This window comes from Myotis daubentonii, chromosome 1, assembly GCF_963259705.1.
Source record: "Myotis daubentonii chromosome 1, mMyoDau2.1, whole genome shotgun sequence".
NCBI classification, from domain to species: domain Eukaryota; kingdom Metazoa; phylum Chordata; class Mammalia; order Chiroptera; family Vespertilionidae; genus Myotis; species Myotis daubentonii.
The window spans coordinates 140,783,414-140,802,019 of NC_081840.1; the positions used below are offsets into that span (position 1 = coordinate 140,783,414).

Here is an 18,606-nt window from a genome sequence, read left to right on the forward strand (position 1 = left end):
TATGAACCTGGGAAATCTTAAATATCTTGTTTGTACTTCTGCTTAAGTTCAATAGTCTGTATATTGATAAAAAGAATGAGTGTCATTAAGTACACTTGACCATTGGCCATGCCTCTAAGACAACTATCTCATGCTTGAACATTAGCTATTTGTGTTCAAAAAGAGCATAAACAAAGATTATATTTACCCAGGACTTCTATTGGGCTCCCACACACAGGATGTATGCATCATGTGGAACAAAAGAATAAAGATGCCTAATAAGAGAATTCACTCTCTGATGCTCTTCCCAGAATTAGAGAAAGGAAAAGGGCAGCCTCGTTTAATAAAGCATTCTCTGTTTGAGAATGCATGACAGGCAGATACTTAATAGATCCTAAGAACCCTGTTCCTCTCAAGCAACAAGCAGAGAAGCTGATTTACACTAATTTCAAGGAGGGTGGAGAGTGCCTACGAGGCAGTTTCTTAGAACTAAAGGAGAGGGTGATGATTTCTTCAGGAATTTTCTCATTCCTTCTCTTCTTTATCAAGCCATTCCGTCTCTCCCATCCTGCCTTTTATCGCCCTCCATTGCATTCTAAGCTCCAGTTATTTACACCTCTTTCAGCCAAGAGAATCAACCTGAAACAAAGGCCTGCGCTTGCTTCCCAGTGTGTGTGTGTGTGTGTGTGTGTCCTTGGTTTGATGCAGAGAAGAAACAGAAGTTAGAAGGGCAGTGGGAAAAAAGAGTCAATGACCCATGGAAAAGAAACCCGGTGTGCAGATCATCACCTAATCAGTGCAAGAAGGAGGTCATCATAACGGTTGGGCGCGCCCCGAGGGGAGCCAGCTCCACGCCTGCCATTGTGCCAGGCCTCGCAAAGGCCACATTGTGATCTCTCTTCAGCAAATCTACAAAGACAAGGGGATAATGAGGGAGGGAGAAAATAAAAAAACAGATGGAAAAAGAAATGATAAATGAGCAACAGTAGGCTTAAAATCAAGCAGCTTTACCTATAAGCTCAGATCTGCTATTTTATGTTTTTAAAGCTATCGCACTTTTTTTTCAGGTGCTGAAGGAAACCCTGTTAGTTAAATTGTAGGGAAAATTAGCCTTTTCTTTATAAGTCATTGAATGTCAGCTGTGATGAATTTTTAGCTAGCCTTTATTTGTAGAAAAGTTAATACTTAGTTTTTTCTCTGGAAAACCATCCCCTATTGAGGGAACTTTGTCACCATTGCCTGGAACTGAAGCTCTTAAGTTCTTAAGGCTCTTAAGGCTTAAGGTATTTTTCATGAGCAATTAGATAGGCTTCAGAGATCAACATCACTTCTACCTTTATTCTTTATTCTATTATAAGGTTAGTTGCATGACTGAGGTGTCCCTGAGGGAGCCAGGAGCATCCTAGGATCTATTTTAATGGTTCCCAGGAGGGCAGAGTGAACAGATGCTAACAGCTGCTCATGTGGACCCTAAAAAGTTGACTAAAGGGGCTTGAGACAGGCCTAATTACCTGGCTGGTCTTGAAGCCCACCTGTCCCAGAGAAAGCATCGTCTCTGGCAATTGTGTTAAGCCAGTTATAGATTGAGGGTTTCCCCAACCCCCTCACCAATGACAGCAAATGGTCAAGAAAAGGGATTAGACAAGACTTAAGCTTGATCATGGGGCTCCTCCCTTGGCCCCAAAGACCTAAAATAGAAGCCATCGACGTCATGTTACAATGTAATGTAGACATTGCAAAGTAGGGAGGGTACAGAAGAAAAGCCATTGGCAACCTGTTTCTTCTCTGCTTCCTATAGGCATTGCAGAGGAAAGCTTGATAGCATCCTAAATCACTAATATATGTCTTTCTAGGTAGCAGTCAGCTTTATCCTGAAGTAAAGGGTCTTACAATTTAAGGGGTGAGGAAAGGGGGAAATTGCACATATTACCTGCCTGAGATCTGAAAACCCTGTTGTCTGGGACTTAACATGACGAGGTAGGTCTGTAGCTGAATATATAGCTCAGCTGTTTGCCTTACGCCTCCATCTATAACGTCCAGAGGCTTCATGTTTCACGGAAAGTCCTTTGGGACTTAGAAGAAATCCGTTTATGTTATGTCACCTATGCCTGACCACCAGAGAGACCCGAGCACTTGTCACTACTCAGCACGTCATGAAGAACTGAGGGGGACAGAGGAAAGGCTTGGCTTAGCCACACACCTTTCCTATCTACAGGGTTTTCAGAATGACTCAGGGCTTGCTTTTGCATCCTTTTTCTTGACAATTCATGGGCAATAAGAGCATGCAGGACCCGTGCATCTGTCCTCCTACCCGTGCTGCACAATGCAGTCTGCTCTGTCCAGAGGCCAAAAGCCTCTTCATCCCTCTGAGGGGTGAAGAGAATGACTGAGGTGCGAACCGAAGAGTGGGAAGGCAGAGCTAGAAGCCTCTTGGACAAGTGTCCTGTGAAATGAACTTTCTTTTTTTTTAAAAAAAAAATATATTTTATTGATTTTTTACAGAAAGGAAGGGAGGGATAGAGAGTTAGAAACATCGATGAGAGAGAAACATCGATCAGCTGCCTCCTGCACACCCCCTACTGGGGATGTGCCCACAACCAAGGTACATGCCTTTGACCGGAATCGAACCTGGGACCCTTCAGTCCACAGGCCGCAGCTCTATTTGTCTTCCTCTCCTTTCTCCCTGGCCTGTCTGAGAAGAATGAGGGCAGCAGTTCTCAATGGGAGAATTTTGCCCCCAGTATTTTCCCTCAGGGGACATTTGGCAATGTCTGGAGACATTTTTTGGTTGTCACTTTGGGGGAGTACAGTGCTGCTGGCATCCGGTGGGTAGAGGTCAGGGATACTGGTAAACACCATGCAATGCACAGGACAGGCCCCCATAAGTAATTATCCAGCCCAAACTATCATTAGGCGCCAGAATTAAGAAACCATAGCTAGAGTGCAAGTTTCTTTAAAAGCTGCTCCATTTTCCAACGGCATCCTACACAGTCAGACTTTTAGAAAGGGTGTCTGCTCAGAGCAGGTCTGACCTAGATTCTGCTTGTCCCATGTCTCTGGGGTCCAGAAGAAGTAGGAATCGTCCTCATTCTTACTGATGACAAAGCCAGGATCTTGTTGATGACTGCTGTGTGTGAGGCTGCCTGCTTGTGTCAGAGCCCAGGGCTCGTGGGGCAAAGATCGTGCCCTGTGTGGGCCATTCAGCTGAATACAGAGAGCTCTTTTGCTCTTGCCACGTGAAGGGAAGGGAACGCAAAGTGCTCACGTCATGATAGGGCCTGGGCGTGCCCCGCTTTGGGTGAGGGGAAGAGTACCTTTGCTCTGCCTCATGATCTTGATCTCACAGTTTCCATGCCCACATATTCATTTTCATGCAGAAGAATCTGTCCTTTTTCCTGGATAGCAAAAATTCTGACCTTTCCAACAATCCTGGGGAAAAGCTTACTCTTCTTTGCACATCAGATAAAACTCTACTTATTAGATACATATTTTATTGTATAAAATTCTTGACAGTCTGAGGATGACACAGAAAAATAATTCAATATGAACTTAAAGTTCCCTTAGTTGCATGTCATCCCATAACTATAAAATAAGATTTTTGTAAACTATTACGATTATATTTTAATGATATCTTTAAGAGGGAAGAACAATTTAGGGGGAATTAACAAATGAGGATGATGAGATGGGCTTGGATGTATATTCTCATTCTGTAAGATTTGTTGATTAACAGCAACTGATTTGTAGCCGTTCAAGTGCAAGGCATTTGTATGAGCTGAAATGAAAAGAAATGTCTTCTACATGAGGATATAAGATTTTCCTAAGCCTCATGCAGAATGACTGCACTCATAAGTTGGGAAAGAAGGCAACAGTTCCTTAGTTCTTAAATGCTGCTTCAAAGAGCAGAATCAATTGCAGTTCCTCTTAGTGACAGAGATGGGTGTGGAGGGAGGACATCTGTCCCATGGTTGGGCCCCATGCCCCTTCTCTGGACCCTCTCAGCTAGCACCTGAGTCTGAGTATTCAGGTCAAGGTTAGCCAATCAAAAGTTCTCCTGTGTCCAAGGAGGACTCTGGGCCCGTGGAAATGGGATGTGGCTGGCATGTGAAGTGGTGTTGATAATGACTAGAAGAGGTAACTGTGTGTTGCTGTGCACCTTAGGTGGCGCCATATCTAACATGTATGCCATGCTGATTGCACGCTTTAAGATGTTCCCAGAAGTCAAGGAGAAAGGGATGGCCGCTGTTCCCAGGCTCATTGCCTTCACATCTGAGCATGTACGTGTTTCTGTTCTTTCCAAGTTTAAGGTTCTATTTTGCAAAGCCCGGGTTTACGCAATGATATTTAGAAATGCTTTATTCCCAGAGGTTCTCTTCCTAAAAGATCCTTTTTGGAAAAGAATTAGGGGAGAGAACAGCTGAGTGGTACAATGGGTTGAATTTTTCTTTGAAATTCCGGAAAACTCTCAAAGAGAAATCAGGATGTTTCACCTGCAGTTCCTACGCTTCACTTTTCAGTAATAATGTTGTGTGTTGGGGAAGGATAGGAGGAGAGAAAGCAGACTGGCCATGAACTCATTTGGACTATCGATATTACTGCACCTGCATAACTCTAAAGTAGCCTGTTGGTACAGACTTTGTGTTTTAAAATTCTGACCAGATATCCTACCCTCATAGTACCTTGAATCACTTTAATGTTAACCTTAACCAGAGGTTTTATCACTGTAGAGAAACGGCATAGTGATCTGTCATATCTGATCTCTCAGCCAGGCACAGGCTCCTACCTACCACCAGGCTGCTGGCCAGGCAGGATGCTGGGAGCTTGGGATTCCCATCTGGAATTCCAGGAGGTAGTATTTCATATTCCTTCCAGGGCTTTCGAAGAGCTAATGCCACCAAGGCATCACAACAATTGCCCTTCCTGTTCACATAAATTGAATTAACAGCTCTGCTCGGCTGCCTGCTTCCTCTCACATACCTAAGACTGCTCCATCACAACCTTTCCTCAAAGTAGCCCAAGGTCTGGAAAACAACTGCCTCAAAGATCAAGCAGCCCTTTGATGGTAGGGGAAATGGAAGATGGGGAGGGCGGGGAGGGGGTTATAGGGAAGTTAGAAGTTCCTGAAAGACTTGTCAGGCAGGAGAAGCAGGGAATCATAGAAGCAGGGGCCTCAGCTCTACTACAGAACTTTTCTTTTTATGTTTTAAGGTATGTGTAAGTGTATGTGTGCGTGTGCGTGTGCGTGTGCGTGTGCGTGTGCGTGTGTGCGTGTGTGTGTGTGTGTGTGTGTGTGTGTGTGTGTGTGTGTGTGTTATAACAAGGAAATGAAAGGCAAGTACAGGTTGGAAGCCAGTGAGTACAATTCATAACCACAGCAGTAGCCATAGAATCAAAAGAAACTAATGATTTATGTTAACAAATTATCTTTCGCCGTTGTTTTTAGTCATGTTTACCATAAACGTAGTGGCTTAAGACAACATGACTTCAGTGGAGGTCAGACTGGAATGTGGGTGAGCAGGGCTGGGGTCCTTCTGGAGGTGGCAGGGGAGCACCCGTTTCCTCTGCTCTCTCTGACTTCCGTTCTGTCACCACATCTCCTTCTCTGGTTCTGACTCTCTCGTCCACTATTTCCCTTGTTAGGACCCTTATGATTACTTAGGTCTACCCAGATAACCCAGGTAATCTCCCATCTCAAGACCCTTAACTTAATCACATTTGAAAGATCCCTTTTACCATGTAAGGTAACATATTCCCAGGTTGCAGGGGTTGGGATATGGACATCCTTGGGGAGGAAGACATTGTTCATTCTACTAGGCCTAGTACCCCATCATCAGCTAATTTTAATTTCTCAGCTTCTCCAGAGGTAGAAAAACATGGTGCAATATTTTCTAATTACTGTTTCCCTGCAGTGGATTTGGACCTCTACATAGGTAAATGTTACTATATTCTCAGTCTCAAAAATTCCAGATGCTATTATATTTGGTATCTTTTTCTTTTGGCTTCTGTGCTGATTGCACAACCTGAAATGAGGTTGATTAGACCAACAAGCTGCCTTGTGCTCTCTGGTTTCTGAATAAGTTTCTTGGGCTCAAGCTTCATGCAAATTGGCTTAACCTTACCCGGAAAGCGTGGGTCATGCAGCCTGGGAATGATTTTGCTATGCCTTTTTTTCCTGATATCGCAAACTTGGAGTCTAATGCTTCATTTCTAAGGAAAGAAAGGTAATTCAGTAATACAACAACCACTTAATTCTCCCTTCTCTTTTTTGGATCTCTATCCACACACACAGTTATGAAATAACATTTGAATTGTAAACCTGCCCTAAAATACCAACTGGTTCTAACTGAAGGCTTATTTTTGACAAATGAACTGTTTTTCTAATGTATAATATCTTCTATCTGGTAACTCTTTGACTGTTTCCAACACCCTTCCAATTACATTAGCTCATTTGATTCTCACGACAATCTTGTGCAACAGGCAGAACAGAGATTATTACCAGTATTTTACAAATGGAGAGGCTGCAGTTAGCTATGTAGACAGAGATAGGATTAAATGGGTGTTCTGACTCCCAGACCAGTGAGGTCCCTGCCTCGACTACCATGTAGAAACCAGATTAAAAGTTTCAGCAACAAAGTTTTGTACACCACAGTTCATCATTGGATTTAACATTTTCAACCTTCCCAAATCAAATTTCCACCAAGAGATTTTTCTTAATGTGAAGGTGATGGTACATTGTTACCTCACCCAAAGAAAACACCTCCTCATTATCTCAGGGCTGAGCTGGAGTGGGTTTTCCAAGTTTATTGAAAACACTTTTATGTCTCCTTGAACAGTTGATCCAAATCATTCTGGACAGGTGAGACAATAATTTGGTCAAACCCAAGGAAGGGGAAGATGGGGGAGGGTGGAGGTGGTCCAATTCAACAAATATTTATTAACTATATGCTACAATAAAAATTTTCCCTCATGCAGCTTATGTTCTATTAGGGTATAGACAGTGGGTAAACTAAATAAATATTTAGTGCCACATGGTGACAAGAGAATGGGGTGGTAGTGGGCTATTCTACAAGATGGTCGTAAAAGGTCTCTGTAAAAATGAAACAAAGCAGAGATCTACCTCAAATGAGGGAGGGAGCTATATACATATCTGAGGAAAGATTTTTCAAGAAATGAAACAAAATACAAAGGCCCAGAGACAAGAACAAGTTGAGCAAGCTCACAGATGACCAGAAAAGCCAGTACTACCAGATAGAGAGAGTGAGAGGTGGGGAGGTAGGATACAAGGTAGGGAGGGGTTTGGGGTAAAGGTAGCTAGGTACTGAGGGCTATCTTTACATACATATATTTTTGACTTCAGAGAGGAAGGGAGAGGGAGAGAGATGGGAACATCAATGATGAGAGAGAATTATTGATCAGCTGCCTCCTGCATGCCCCCCACTGGGGATCCAGCCCGCAACTGGGGCATGTGCCCTGACTGAGAATGGAACTGTGACCTGCCTGGTTCATAGGTTGACACTCAACCACTGAGCCACGCTGGCTGGACATGAGGGCTGTCTTAATAATCTTTGTGTTCCCTGAGCCCAGAAGAGGATTTCCCTGAAGCCCTGTGGTCCACTAGGCACTGAATCTGAGTCTCAGTTAAATATCTGGATGTGACTAACAATGGCTTGAAAGAATTAATGCAACTTTCCAAACTGCTTATCTAAATTGTAAAGAGGAAGAGAAGCCAGCATGTCAAAAGACTGACCTGGTTTCTTTCAGAACTTTCCACCACTCTCCTTACTCTCCCACCATCCCTAAAGACAGGTAAGACTGACTGCACCAGAGCTGCATACAGTGATGGAGCTCATGCCTGTGGCTCCCATCCTCGTGCATTCTCCCTTTGGACAATCTCAGCACACTCAGACCCTGCTTCCTTTTTACTTACAATTATTTCATGAGTATAAAATCCCATACTTATTTGCACATTTTCAATGTCAACTGAAACATGTATCCTGTGTCTAGATTAATTAATGATATTTTATTAAAAGGTAAATTAGTCTTTGTTTAGTATAAATTAAAAACATACAGGTTTTAACATCTATTATCCTTGAATTGAAATATGCTTTTGTTCTAAATAAGCACTAGATTCTAGCAGAGGGGGCAATTGTTATTTTTTCCAAAACTGGGGAAGCGGGAGGGCCAGTGGGGCATTCATTAGCTCATTCCCCAGCTATTCCATTGATGAACCGATTATTACAACAGTCTTGATGATTTGAGGGACACATCTGAATCCTTATAGCTTCCAATTTTTGTTCATAGTTCTCCTTTCTGAAGCCACCCAGAGCAGTCAGGCTATTCCTCTACTCCCGCCTTGGCCAGTGGTTCTCAACCTTCTGGCCCTTTAAATACAGTTTGTCATGTTGTGACCCAACCATAAAATTATTTTCGTTGCTACTTCATAACTGTAATGTTGCTACTGTTATGAATCGTAATGTAAATATCTGATATGCAGGATGGTCTTAGGCGACCCCTGTGAAAGGGTCGTTCAACCACCAAGGGGTCGCGACCCACAGGTTGAGAACCGCTGACATAGCCCTTCAGATATAAAGGCCGCACATATGCCACATGACCCTCTTTATCTCTGCTTATGACCAAGTGTTCTCTGAGACGTCTCTAGACACTTGGTTTCCAGGCTCCTCAGCATCTAGGTTGCTGCTGTGCTCTGGTTCATCAACAAGTGGTTCCAAGAGATGTGGTGCTAAGGATTACAAATGATTCTCCATCAGCACAGAGAGATGGGCCATTTAAGCTGCCTTCACTGTTTCTTCCTCATTAGGCAGTGTCTTTTTTTTTTTTTTTTTGTCTCTCAAGTCCCTTCCTCTTTATGGGTTCCTTGCTATTTTCTGGACAACATCTAGCTATTTCCCTGCTACCTTTCCTGAAATATAAATGCGTTCGGTATCTAATTTTCTTTTTCATGCCTCATATCACCTTTGTTCCCCATCTTTAAGCTTTCTATTTGGGCATGTGTTTGTCTTTAAGTGTGTGGTATTTGGTACAGTGATCAATTATCCTGGTTAATTGCTCCTCATTTGAGGATCCCTAGCCTTTCCCATTAAATACCAGATGAGACGACTTCCTCTCATTGACCAGGTGCACCAGATCTCTCACTTATCCCCAATTTGCCACTTGGCAGTTTAGTGCTTACAAGCTCATTCACTGAGGGGCCTAATTTGAGGCTTGTGCTTGCTCAGTGGGGCAGCTGTTTCCTCTGTTCTGTGCCCTCCTGGCAGGGAGACTTAGCACTGTTTTCGCCCTTTCCTGGGTGGCTTAGGGATCTGCTAAGTAAGCAAGAGAGACTACTATATTTTTTTAGTGACGAGACATGCATCTTTACAAACCCAATTAAGCTTTCTCTCCTAGTTCCCAGGTATCTTGGTAACGAATGTCCACTTTGTCTTTCTGAGGTTGTAAAATGAGGCTAATGGCCCTTTCTCATGACTTCTCAGCGACACTGGGCTTTTAAAACGCCTCTGTTCAGTGCCCCGTTAACTGGTTTGCATTGTTTGCTACTGTTTTAAATGTGATTTCCTCTTGTTTATAAGACACAGCCCCTAGAAGTATAATAGCAGTTCCTACGCTGCATATTTAAGAATTCAAATAAGTCAAAAGTGGGCCTTTGAAAAGAGAGCCCACTCAGGAACCATAACTTAAAATTCCAGCCAGCAGCCCTTTGGAGATGTAAATTGAGGCAGCGGCTCCCCCTTGGACGGCTTAATGATCTGTAGTTAATAGTAGGAGGCTGCTGAGCAGATGCAGTACAGCTGGGCTTAAGTTAGCCGCTCAGCTTTCCACATTGCACAGTGATACAGCCATTAAAAAAAAAAAAGATTCAGATTCCTATCCGGAATCAATAACCAAGAGCACGAAGATGTGGCCGTGCTTTGTCAGTGTGGCCTTTCCCACACAGCGTTCTGCCCAAGCCAGGAACCAAGGCCTCCTTCCGGAGCCCAGCCCAGGCCGGGCAGTCACCTGCACAACACATAGCCCCTCCAGCAATCCTGGGACAAAAGGTGCTGAATTTAAAGCCAATCTCTTCTCTAGAGTGCACACAATTTCACTGAACTTTGAGAGAAACTGAGTGTAACCTCTTGGTAGCAAAATAGAAGTTTGGGAGCCATACATACACAGCTGCTGGAGACAGTCGATGTGCGCTTACCCCTTGTATATAACATTGGCTTGGATTACTGTGTGTTGGAGTAGCAGGTCCTTTTACAATTTCCAGGGGCTTAGTATTTCACTTAAAAGTCCAAGTGAACTCAACAACAATAGCAACAAACAAACAAGCAAAGAAACAAAACATCTATTCAAGAGTGGTCAAAGGACTTGTATAGATATTTCTCCAAAGTGGCCAATAAGCACATGAAAACATGCTCAGTATCACTAATCATAATTATTAGTGATACTGAGCATTGGGGAAATGCAAAGCAAATCCATTAGAATGACTAGTCTCAAAAAAAATCCAGAAAATAATTATTGACAGGATGTGTAGAAACTGGAACCATGGAGCAGTGCTGGTGGGAGTGGAAAAATGGTACAGCTGATGTGGAAAGCAGTATGACAATTCCTCAAAAATAGACTTACCATATGATCCAGCAGTTCACTTCTGAGTATACTCCAAAGAATTAAAAGCATGGCTCAAAGAAATATCTGCACACCCATGGTCATACTACATTGTCCATATGGACAAAAGGGAGTAGCCACCCAAGTGTCCATGGATGGATGAATGGAAAACGAAACGTGATGTATGTATACAATGAATATGATTCAGCATTGAAAATGAGGGGAATTCTGACATAAGCTACGACGTGGATGAATCTTGAGGAGCTTATGCTCAGTAAAACAAGCCACTCACCAAGGGTAAATAGTGCACGGTTCCACTTACATGAGGTTCCTAGGATAGCCAGATTCATAGAGACAGAAAGTAGAATGGTGGTCTCCAAGGGCTGTGGAGAGGGAGGAATAGGAGCTGTTGTTTCATGGGTTGAGTTTCAGTTTTGCAAGATGGAAAGAGTTCTGGAGATGGATGGTAGTGATGGGTGCACAGCAACATTAAAGTACTTAACCCATTGAATTGTGCATTTCTAAATGATAAAGTTGGTAAATTTTATGTTATGTAGATTTCGCGACAATTTTTTTAGCCCAAGTGAAGGATGCCTTCTTCTCGCAGCAATCCAGGCTTTGGAGGCACAGGTTAGAAATAGGAGAAATGAAAAAAAATAGCTAAGGGAGTGGATTTTGACTTTATATGCAGCTAATTACTAATATGCTTTTTTTTACAGAGTCATTTTTCTCTCAAGAAGGGAGCTGCAGCCTTGGGCATTGGAACAGACAGCGTGATTCTAATTAAATGTGATGAGAGGTGAGCATGAATATGCAACCCTTGTTGGTTAGCAATTTGCAAATTCCACACACATATATATATACCTTTTAGTCTGAAAACAGGTGATGACCATGGGGGCAGAAAACCTGGCTGCAATCCTGGCCACCGCCATTCACTTTCTTTTTCACACGGGCTCTTGCTCAGAGTCGTGGGATGGTGTCCCTCAGTGCCACGGAGCCTTCCATGGCCCTTGACTGAGTCAGAACCTTTGTTAAACCTATCAAAATATTCTGCACCAAGATGGTGCACAAGGACATTCATCAACACCAACAACTTGATCACTGATTTATGGTGATGTCATCATTCTAGGAACCCTGGATGGTGTGCACTTGATGGAGTAATTACAGAAGGGGGTGGGGCATTTTAGCGAGTAGGGAATAAATAATGCCTCAGCAACTCATCAGCTTTGTGCTGGAACCAAAGGAGAATCCATGTTTTCATTGACACCCATACCTTCATAGGCACTCTGTGAATAGGTGGGGAGGGGAAGGGCAAAGGAAGATTTAATAGCATTTTCAAGATATTCATGTAAATTATCATTAGCCTGTAGCTTGGAACCTATAAAAATTAAATTAACCACTTATTTGTTGGTATGAATTTATGGGACAGACATTTATGATTGCCCACCATACCACTAAGCTCCAGAAAAAGATAAGGCATAACCCCAGGGCCCTGACAGAATATGATCTAAGTGGAGAGACGGAGTAGCATCAGAAGAGACATTGATATGGTTGGATTGTGTGGCCCAGAGTACACATTGTATACATTGGTAAGGTTGAAAGGCTTCATGCAGCAGCGAGGGCTTGAGCTGGATTTTAAAAATTGGAGATGAGTTGGAAACGGGGGTGGGGGTGGGGACAAAAGCAAAAGATTGAGTACCACCAGCAAAGCCACAGAAGCAGCAATGAGCCTGTGGGGCTCCAGGAGGGCAAGGGGACAGCCATAGCAAACATGTCTGGCCATGTGGGATTTTGAAAACTCAATAAGCCAAACTGATTAATAGCCACATCTCCCTCTGGAAGATAAAGTTACAATAACCTGCCACCTTTATATTGCCAGAATTTGTTTGCAAGGAGTGCACATTACCTCTACAATGAAAAAAAAAAAACAGTGATGTTTTCTTTTTTCTTTTTGGGGATAAAAAGCTAAACTTAGCATTTGAACTTGATGATTCTGGACACCAGGTAACTTGCAAGCATTTTTATCTGCCAAGGGCATGAATGAAACACCCTTCAGGGAGCAAGGAAGATGAGAGACTGGTCAGTGACTCTAGCAGTAAGATGGGCGTGAAATGATAGAGGACTGGAGTGAGGTGAACACATTCTGAAAAAGGAACCACTTTATACTTTTAAGGTTACCAGTGTTCCTCACTATCAGGTACTTGAGGAGAAAATTGGTACAGACACAAAATTTTCTAACTGGGGATAAAGATTTAAATAAAAAAACATTTCCTTAATCTGTAGCCAAATGGTTATAAGTAATGAGCCTGGAATCCAGGGAAGAATTGTCTGACAGGTCATGTATTTTCCAATTTGTAGGTGTTCTTTAAAGTATATATATATAAAAAAAAATATATATATATATATATATATATATATATATATATATATATATATATATTTGGGAGAGGAGTGAGAGAGAGAAACATCAATGATGAGAGAGAATTATCAATGGGCTGCCTCCTGCACGCCCCCTACTGGGTATCGAGCCCACCACCTGGGCACAGGCCCTTGACCGGAATCGAACCTGGGACTCTTTAGTCTACAGGCCAACTCTCTATCCACTGAGCCAAACCGGCTATGGCTTTGTAGGTGCTCTTGAGTTGAATCCCAATGGGAGGATAGATTATCTGGGAGAACAGAGGGGGCTCTTGGCTCCACTCCTTATGGCACCAATATTGCTTCTACTCCTGTGAAAATCAGGCTGTGACCATGGAAATAGCCTTGGGAGGCGTCCCTTAAGCCTGACCTCCAGGTATTTATGAGAGCAAAAGGCTGAGCTGAGGACATCTGACTGTCTGGAGGCAGCATCATGCTCCATAGAGAAGTGTGGGCCTAGAGGAAGGAAAAGCAAAGTGTTGCAGGGGAAGAAACCACTGACAGGGCAGCCGGGACAGAGGCCAAAGGTGTCTGTCATTCACCACCGGCAGGGCCAAGGGGCTTTGTCTCCTCTGCTCAGGGGCCTTGTGAGATGAGGAGGGGAGGCACGGGGCAACACAGGAGAAAGAAGAAAGAGAAAAGGAAAGAGGGAAAAAGCATATGAAATGAAGGTGGGAGAAATAAGGACTAGAAGAAAAATCTGTGGTGCATGTATGAAGTGAATTGAAGCAAGGAGGAGGGAAGCAGGGGGGATGGGAGTGGCAGCAGGAAACATTTTTAACATTTAAAAAGCAATATATGCTCACTTTTAAAAACGTAGAAAATAGCAGGGAAAAATCATAACTCTCCCACCCAAAGATTGTACTACATTGCTGTCTAAACCTTTGAGTCTCTTTTTAAGCATAGAGGTTTATTCTTCCCCCCCCCCTCTTTTGAATAATATTTACATTTGTGATCATCTTTCTTTTTCTAATTAAACATGATGACATAAATATATTTCTCCATTATTACAAATACAACACACTTTACATAATTTTTGAGGAGTGGCTGTGGGAAAACATGAGAGTACGCTGTTTAAATAAATCTCCGCTCCAGGAGTAGTCGGGACAAACACCGATCCATGCCTGTTTCCTCAGCTAAGGAAAGGAAAAAGTAATGGCACCTGCTTCATAGGGTTGTTGTGCAAGTTACATACATTGACAAATGTAAAATGCTAAAAATGACAGCTAGAACAGAGCAAGCACAAAATATTAGTCCCCTGCTGCTTATTTCCCTATTTCTGGTGTTTCTCTTGTAAACAACCTTTACATCCTTCAGGGAACGTTCTTACGGGCCCAGGGCTTCTGCATCTATGGTTATTTCTTTGTATTATTGCTAACCTAAAATCTATGAACATTTACAAGGAAAGTGACACATCAGGCCATATTGCCTTTCAATAGGTTTCATGAATCTACTCCTAGCAGTATTGTGTGAGAACATTTTGGAAAAGAAAATTAAAGCTACGTTGGTAGCTACAGATAGTCTTTGAATCTAATAATTCACGCCATCTGTATAGCATGAGTTTAAGATTGAGAACCTGGTCTTGATAGATTAAGTGACACTGACATATTTGGAGCCAGGGGCCAGGAGGAGGCCTTGAGCAGTCATCTGCAGCCACAGTTCCCACTGGAATCTGCTCAAACCCTCCCAGTGGCCGTGTTCTTATTATCTATCAAGTCCCCGTGAAAATCAGGCGTGCAGTTCAGAAATCACCTGAGACAGGCAAAGTTTCTCCTAGTGTGCTTCACAACGTTTGTGCCGACTTTGCAAAACATGAACCTGGACCTGCTCTCTAAGGCTTTCCCTTCTTACAGCACTTTTTCTGACTCTGCTCATCAGTCTATCGGTGACTGGGTGACAGATTTTTGTCTTGTTCTGCAGATAGTTGAAATCATATATATATATGATTTAAAGATTATATACTTTTTATAATTATCTTAGAAGACATCAATTAAATTTAAATTGGTTTTTATATTAAAAACTTGGTTCAGATCACAGAATTAACCCTCCTTTTTAATTAGACCAATAAGCAATATATTTTGAATTCCTAATTATTTCAGAGAAAACACAAAATTTTATTTTCTCAAAAATAAATTTCTATATTTTAGGCATTTAGTTACCACAACTATAAAATTTCTCCCAATTTAATTTGAAGCTTAAACTTTTAGAGCTGGCAAGTCAAATATTTAGCATTTCTCAGATTAAGCTGCTAGAGCTCGGTAGCAGGCATGTAGCTATATAAATGCAAATTAGTTACATTTTTTTTTGCCGGAAATATGACCAGCCCCAAGGAGGGGAAGCTGGGAAGCTGCTGGTGGGAAACTCTGATTTACCTGCCTAATTTAACATGACCAAATTTTTCTGCTGGGAGAAGGGCGACTCGCCCCTTCCTCCATTAAAGAGGCGCAGCTAGCTTTCCCCCCAGGCTATTGGACCTTTATAATTAATATATTATTTATGTCTCAACAACTTTTTTGAAATTTAAATCCAATTATAATTATCTTAAGGCATTTTCTTTGGCAAATTTTTGTAATAGAGACAATGTACTGGTTTTCTTGGTGGCTTTAATGTTAACTTTTGAACATTAAAAGTCCATTATTGTTTAAATAAACTACTTTTTATTATGGAAATACCAATCTTGTTGCTAGAACCAGCCTGAATCTTTTTTTGGTTCATTTCTGCCATCTTTCTGAAGAAAAAACAGTTTTGTTTTTTCTATACCATCCGTAAAGAGAGTTAAGTTTAGCTCAAAACTTTTTTAAAATCCAAAATTGGACTGTGCACGCATTTGTTTAAAGCTAGCTTTTCTCTTTACACGTGCACAGAAATCCCAGACACGTTTCTAAATTTTGTAAAACTTTTCACGGCGAGAATGAGACTTTTTAAATTAGTGTACTCGGGGCTGGGGGGGGCGGGGGGGGGGGGGAGGCGTCCATACAGGATTGCCATGTGTCTCCCTTCCCCCACCTCCTATTTGCTTTGGGGGAAGTTTCAGATACTGACTGGGTGTAATTTGCAAATTTAGCTGCATTTCTCTTTTCAATTAAACTAAAGGCATGCTTAATAGGTAATGACAGATCAACAAGACCAAATCAAAGTTCTTTTCCCAAACCTTTTTTTATTCCATTTTCCAAAGTAATAACTAGCTTTCACACTTATTTTTGCCAGAATTAGCTTATCCCAATACGTTCTTAGGTAATTTTTAAACAAAGCATTAAATAGCCTTTTTGTGGGAGAGCTGATACCTCTGCCCTCTCCATCCGCTTTTGAGATCAGAAGCTGAGGATCTGGCGGTTTTTTAGAAATTATAGATTTTTGATCCTCAAAACAAATTAGGTATTTTATTATTTGAACAAGAAACCACATTAAAGATGACCACTGCACTCTTTTTTCAGCCTGATTTTAAAAAGTACCTTTTAATATTCCAATTTCTTTATAATTTTGCCTTTTAACCAAATTCTTCCCCATTATAATCTGACTTAAACTAAAAGTATCACCCATGCACTTACAGATCCACAGGCTTCCGAAGCTGACATGGGCTTTATGCACAGTTAATCTTACCACCATCACTGGTGTTGTTTTATCCGCTCAGGCGAATACTTCATATCCAAATTGTCCATATTTAGGGTGCCAATTAATGCCAGTGGTCTTGATCCAGCATCCACAAGCGTTCAGAATTCTAGAGAAGGCACTGTGTGTAAATTAAATAAGAGTCCATAGACAAAACATAATTTTGAAAGGCATTATGGGGAGTAAGAGAAGGCTTAGAGTTAAAGGAACTAAGTTCTCCTTGTCTCAGGACCCCATGCTTTTTATTAACACAATTTGTCCTAAGGGGTAGGGTTAGGCACAGAATCCATTGTCAGATTAGAGGAAATGCCTCCTGCTGTTCAGGTGTGTGGCCAGAGGAGGCAATCACATGTAGATTAAAATGCCTTGAGCTGTCTGGCAGCAAGCAATCATTTAATGCACCCTTTTCAGGTTTGGGGAAATGCCCTCAGCCATCTCCAGATGATTCAGCCCTGCTGACAGGCTGGAACTGGCTTCCGGCACTTAGTGCCCTACAGTGTTTTACATTTGCTATTTCATTTGATCCTCATGTAAACCTTGTGAGGCAGGTGAGCACAAGGAAGAACTAAGTGCTTCAAGGACACACAATTAGCACAAGGTTTGGAGCAGGAGCCCGGTTTATTCTGTCTCCTCATTTCAAATGTTTAGCCACATTCAGCTGCTTCTCAGAGCCTTATCTAAGGCATAGTGCAGTGACTCTTCCTAAAACTGGTAAGTCATTATCACTGATGTTGTGTTGCTATTAACAGTGATCATAACATCAGTCACTTTCTAACAGGAAGGACTCACACATCCTTTCTTCGTTGCGCTCGTGTCTCTGTGAACAGAGCCAAGCTCTCCTCACTTAGGAAAGGCTGGTAGAATTACTACACGTTCAGGAGGTCAATGAGCAGGTCACCAATGACTCAAGCACCCCATATGTGCCCAGTGGAATGCCTGCCTGGGGGTACACACTCTGCAGGAACGTGCCCCTTTAGGTAGGATGGGTAGCTTTCTCCTTCAGAGCCATGAAGGATAGCCATGAATCTGAGTCAAAAATCCACACATGATGTAATCCATGTTTTTTGCCCTTCCCACAAGGAGAGGATTTTTCCTGCTGGCAGCTCTAGCTGGCATTGTGGGATTTTCCCCAGGCAACTTTATGCAGTTATCTGACCCTATAGCATCATGTGATTTTTCAAAGGCTACCGCTAATCGGGAATTTAATGCAAAACCGCAACATTCAAAGCAGCAGTCTGGTTCAAGAGGCATCACTTTAATGTTGCTTTCTTACTAGTAAACACCAACAACAAACAGAAAGCAGCATTACAGAGCCGGTCACCACTTACCTGTGAGCCTAAAGGTTGGATGTGTAAACTATAAGAACTTTTGGCTATAGAAATGCTTTTAGAACAGACAGGATGCGACAGCTGCCATCCACAGCTGCCCGGCACTGAGAGATGCTGGGCCGGAAAAGCCAGGACTGGCCAGGCAGCTCCTAATCCTCAGAAGAGCCTGCTGGTCGTCGCCCAATGTACTCGCCCACAGCACACGGGCAGGCAGGGCCGCATAGGGCCACATCGGGGAGCTCCCTCTGCTCGCTACCCAAGCCATGCTGGCTCAAAACCATGGGTCACATGAAAGTACTTGGCTAGTATGTTACCCAGTTATTTAAGTGCCTACCAGGTTAAACGTTCCATTTCTAAAACAGTATTTCTTGGAGCTAGGTCTACCCGCTTTTTTTTTTTTTAATATATTTTATTGATTTTTTACAGAGAGGAAGGGAGAGAAATAGAGAGTTAGAAACATCGATGAGAGAGAAACATCGATCAGCTGTGCAACCCAGGTACATGCCCTTGACCAGAATCGAACCCGGGACCTTTCAGTCCGCAGGCCGACGCTCTATCCACTGAGCCAAACCGGTTTCGGCAGAAATGCAAATTCTTATGCATGTTTGTCTACTAACTATGTTATTATGTATCTTCCTTATTGGCATGTGAGCCCTGGGGAGTAGAAACT

The 18,606-nt window shown here is 42.4% G+C and overlaps 1 protein-coding gene across 1 annotated transcript in view; it reads left to right on the plus strand.

Moving 5' to 3' along the window:
* GAD2 (glutamate decarboxylase 2) overlaps nucleotides 1-18,606 on the plus strand; it is a 62,156-nt gene that overhangs the window by 9,730 nt on the left and 33,820 nt on the right. Inside the window, exons 7-8 of the mRNA XM_059660981.1 lie at nucleotides 4,138-4,253; nucleotides 11,301-11,380. Of these exons, the coding sequence (XP_059516964.1) occupies nucleotides 4,138-4,253; nucleotides 11,301-11,380 (196 nt within the window). The remainder of the gene's footprint in view (nucleotides 1-4,137; nucleotides 4,254-11,300; nucleotides 11,381-18,606) is intronic.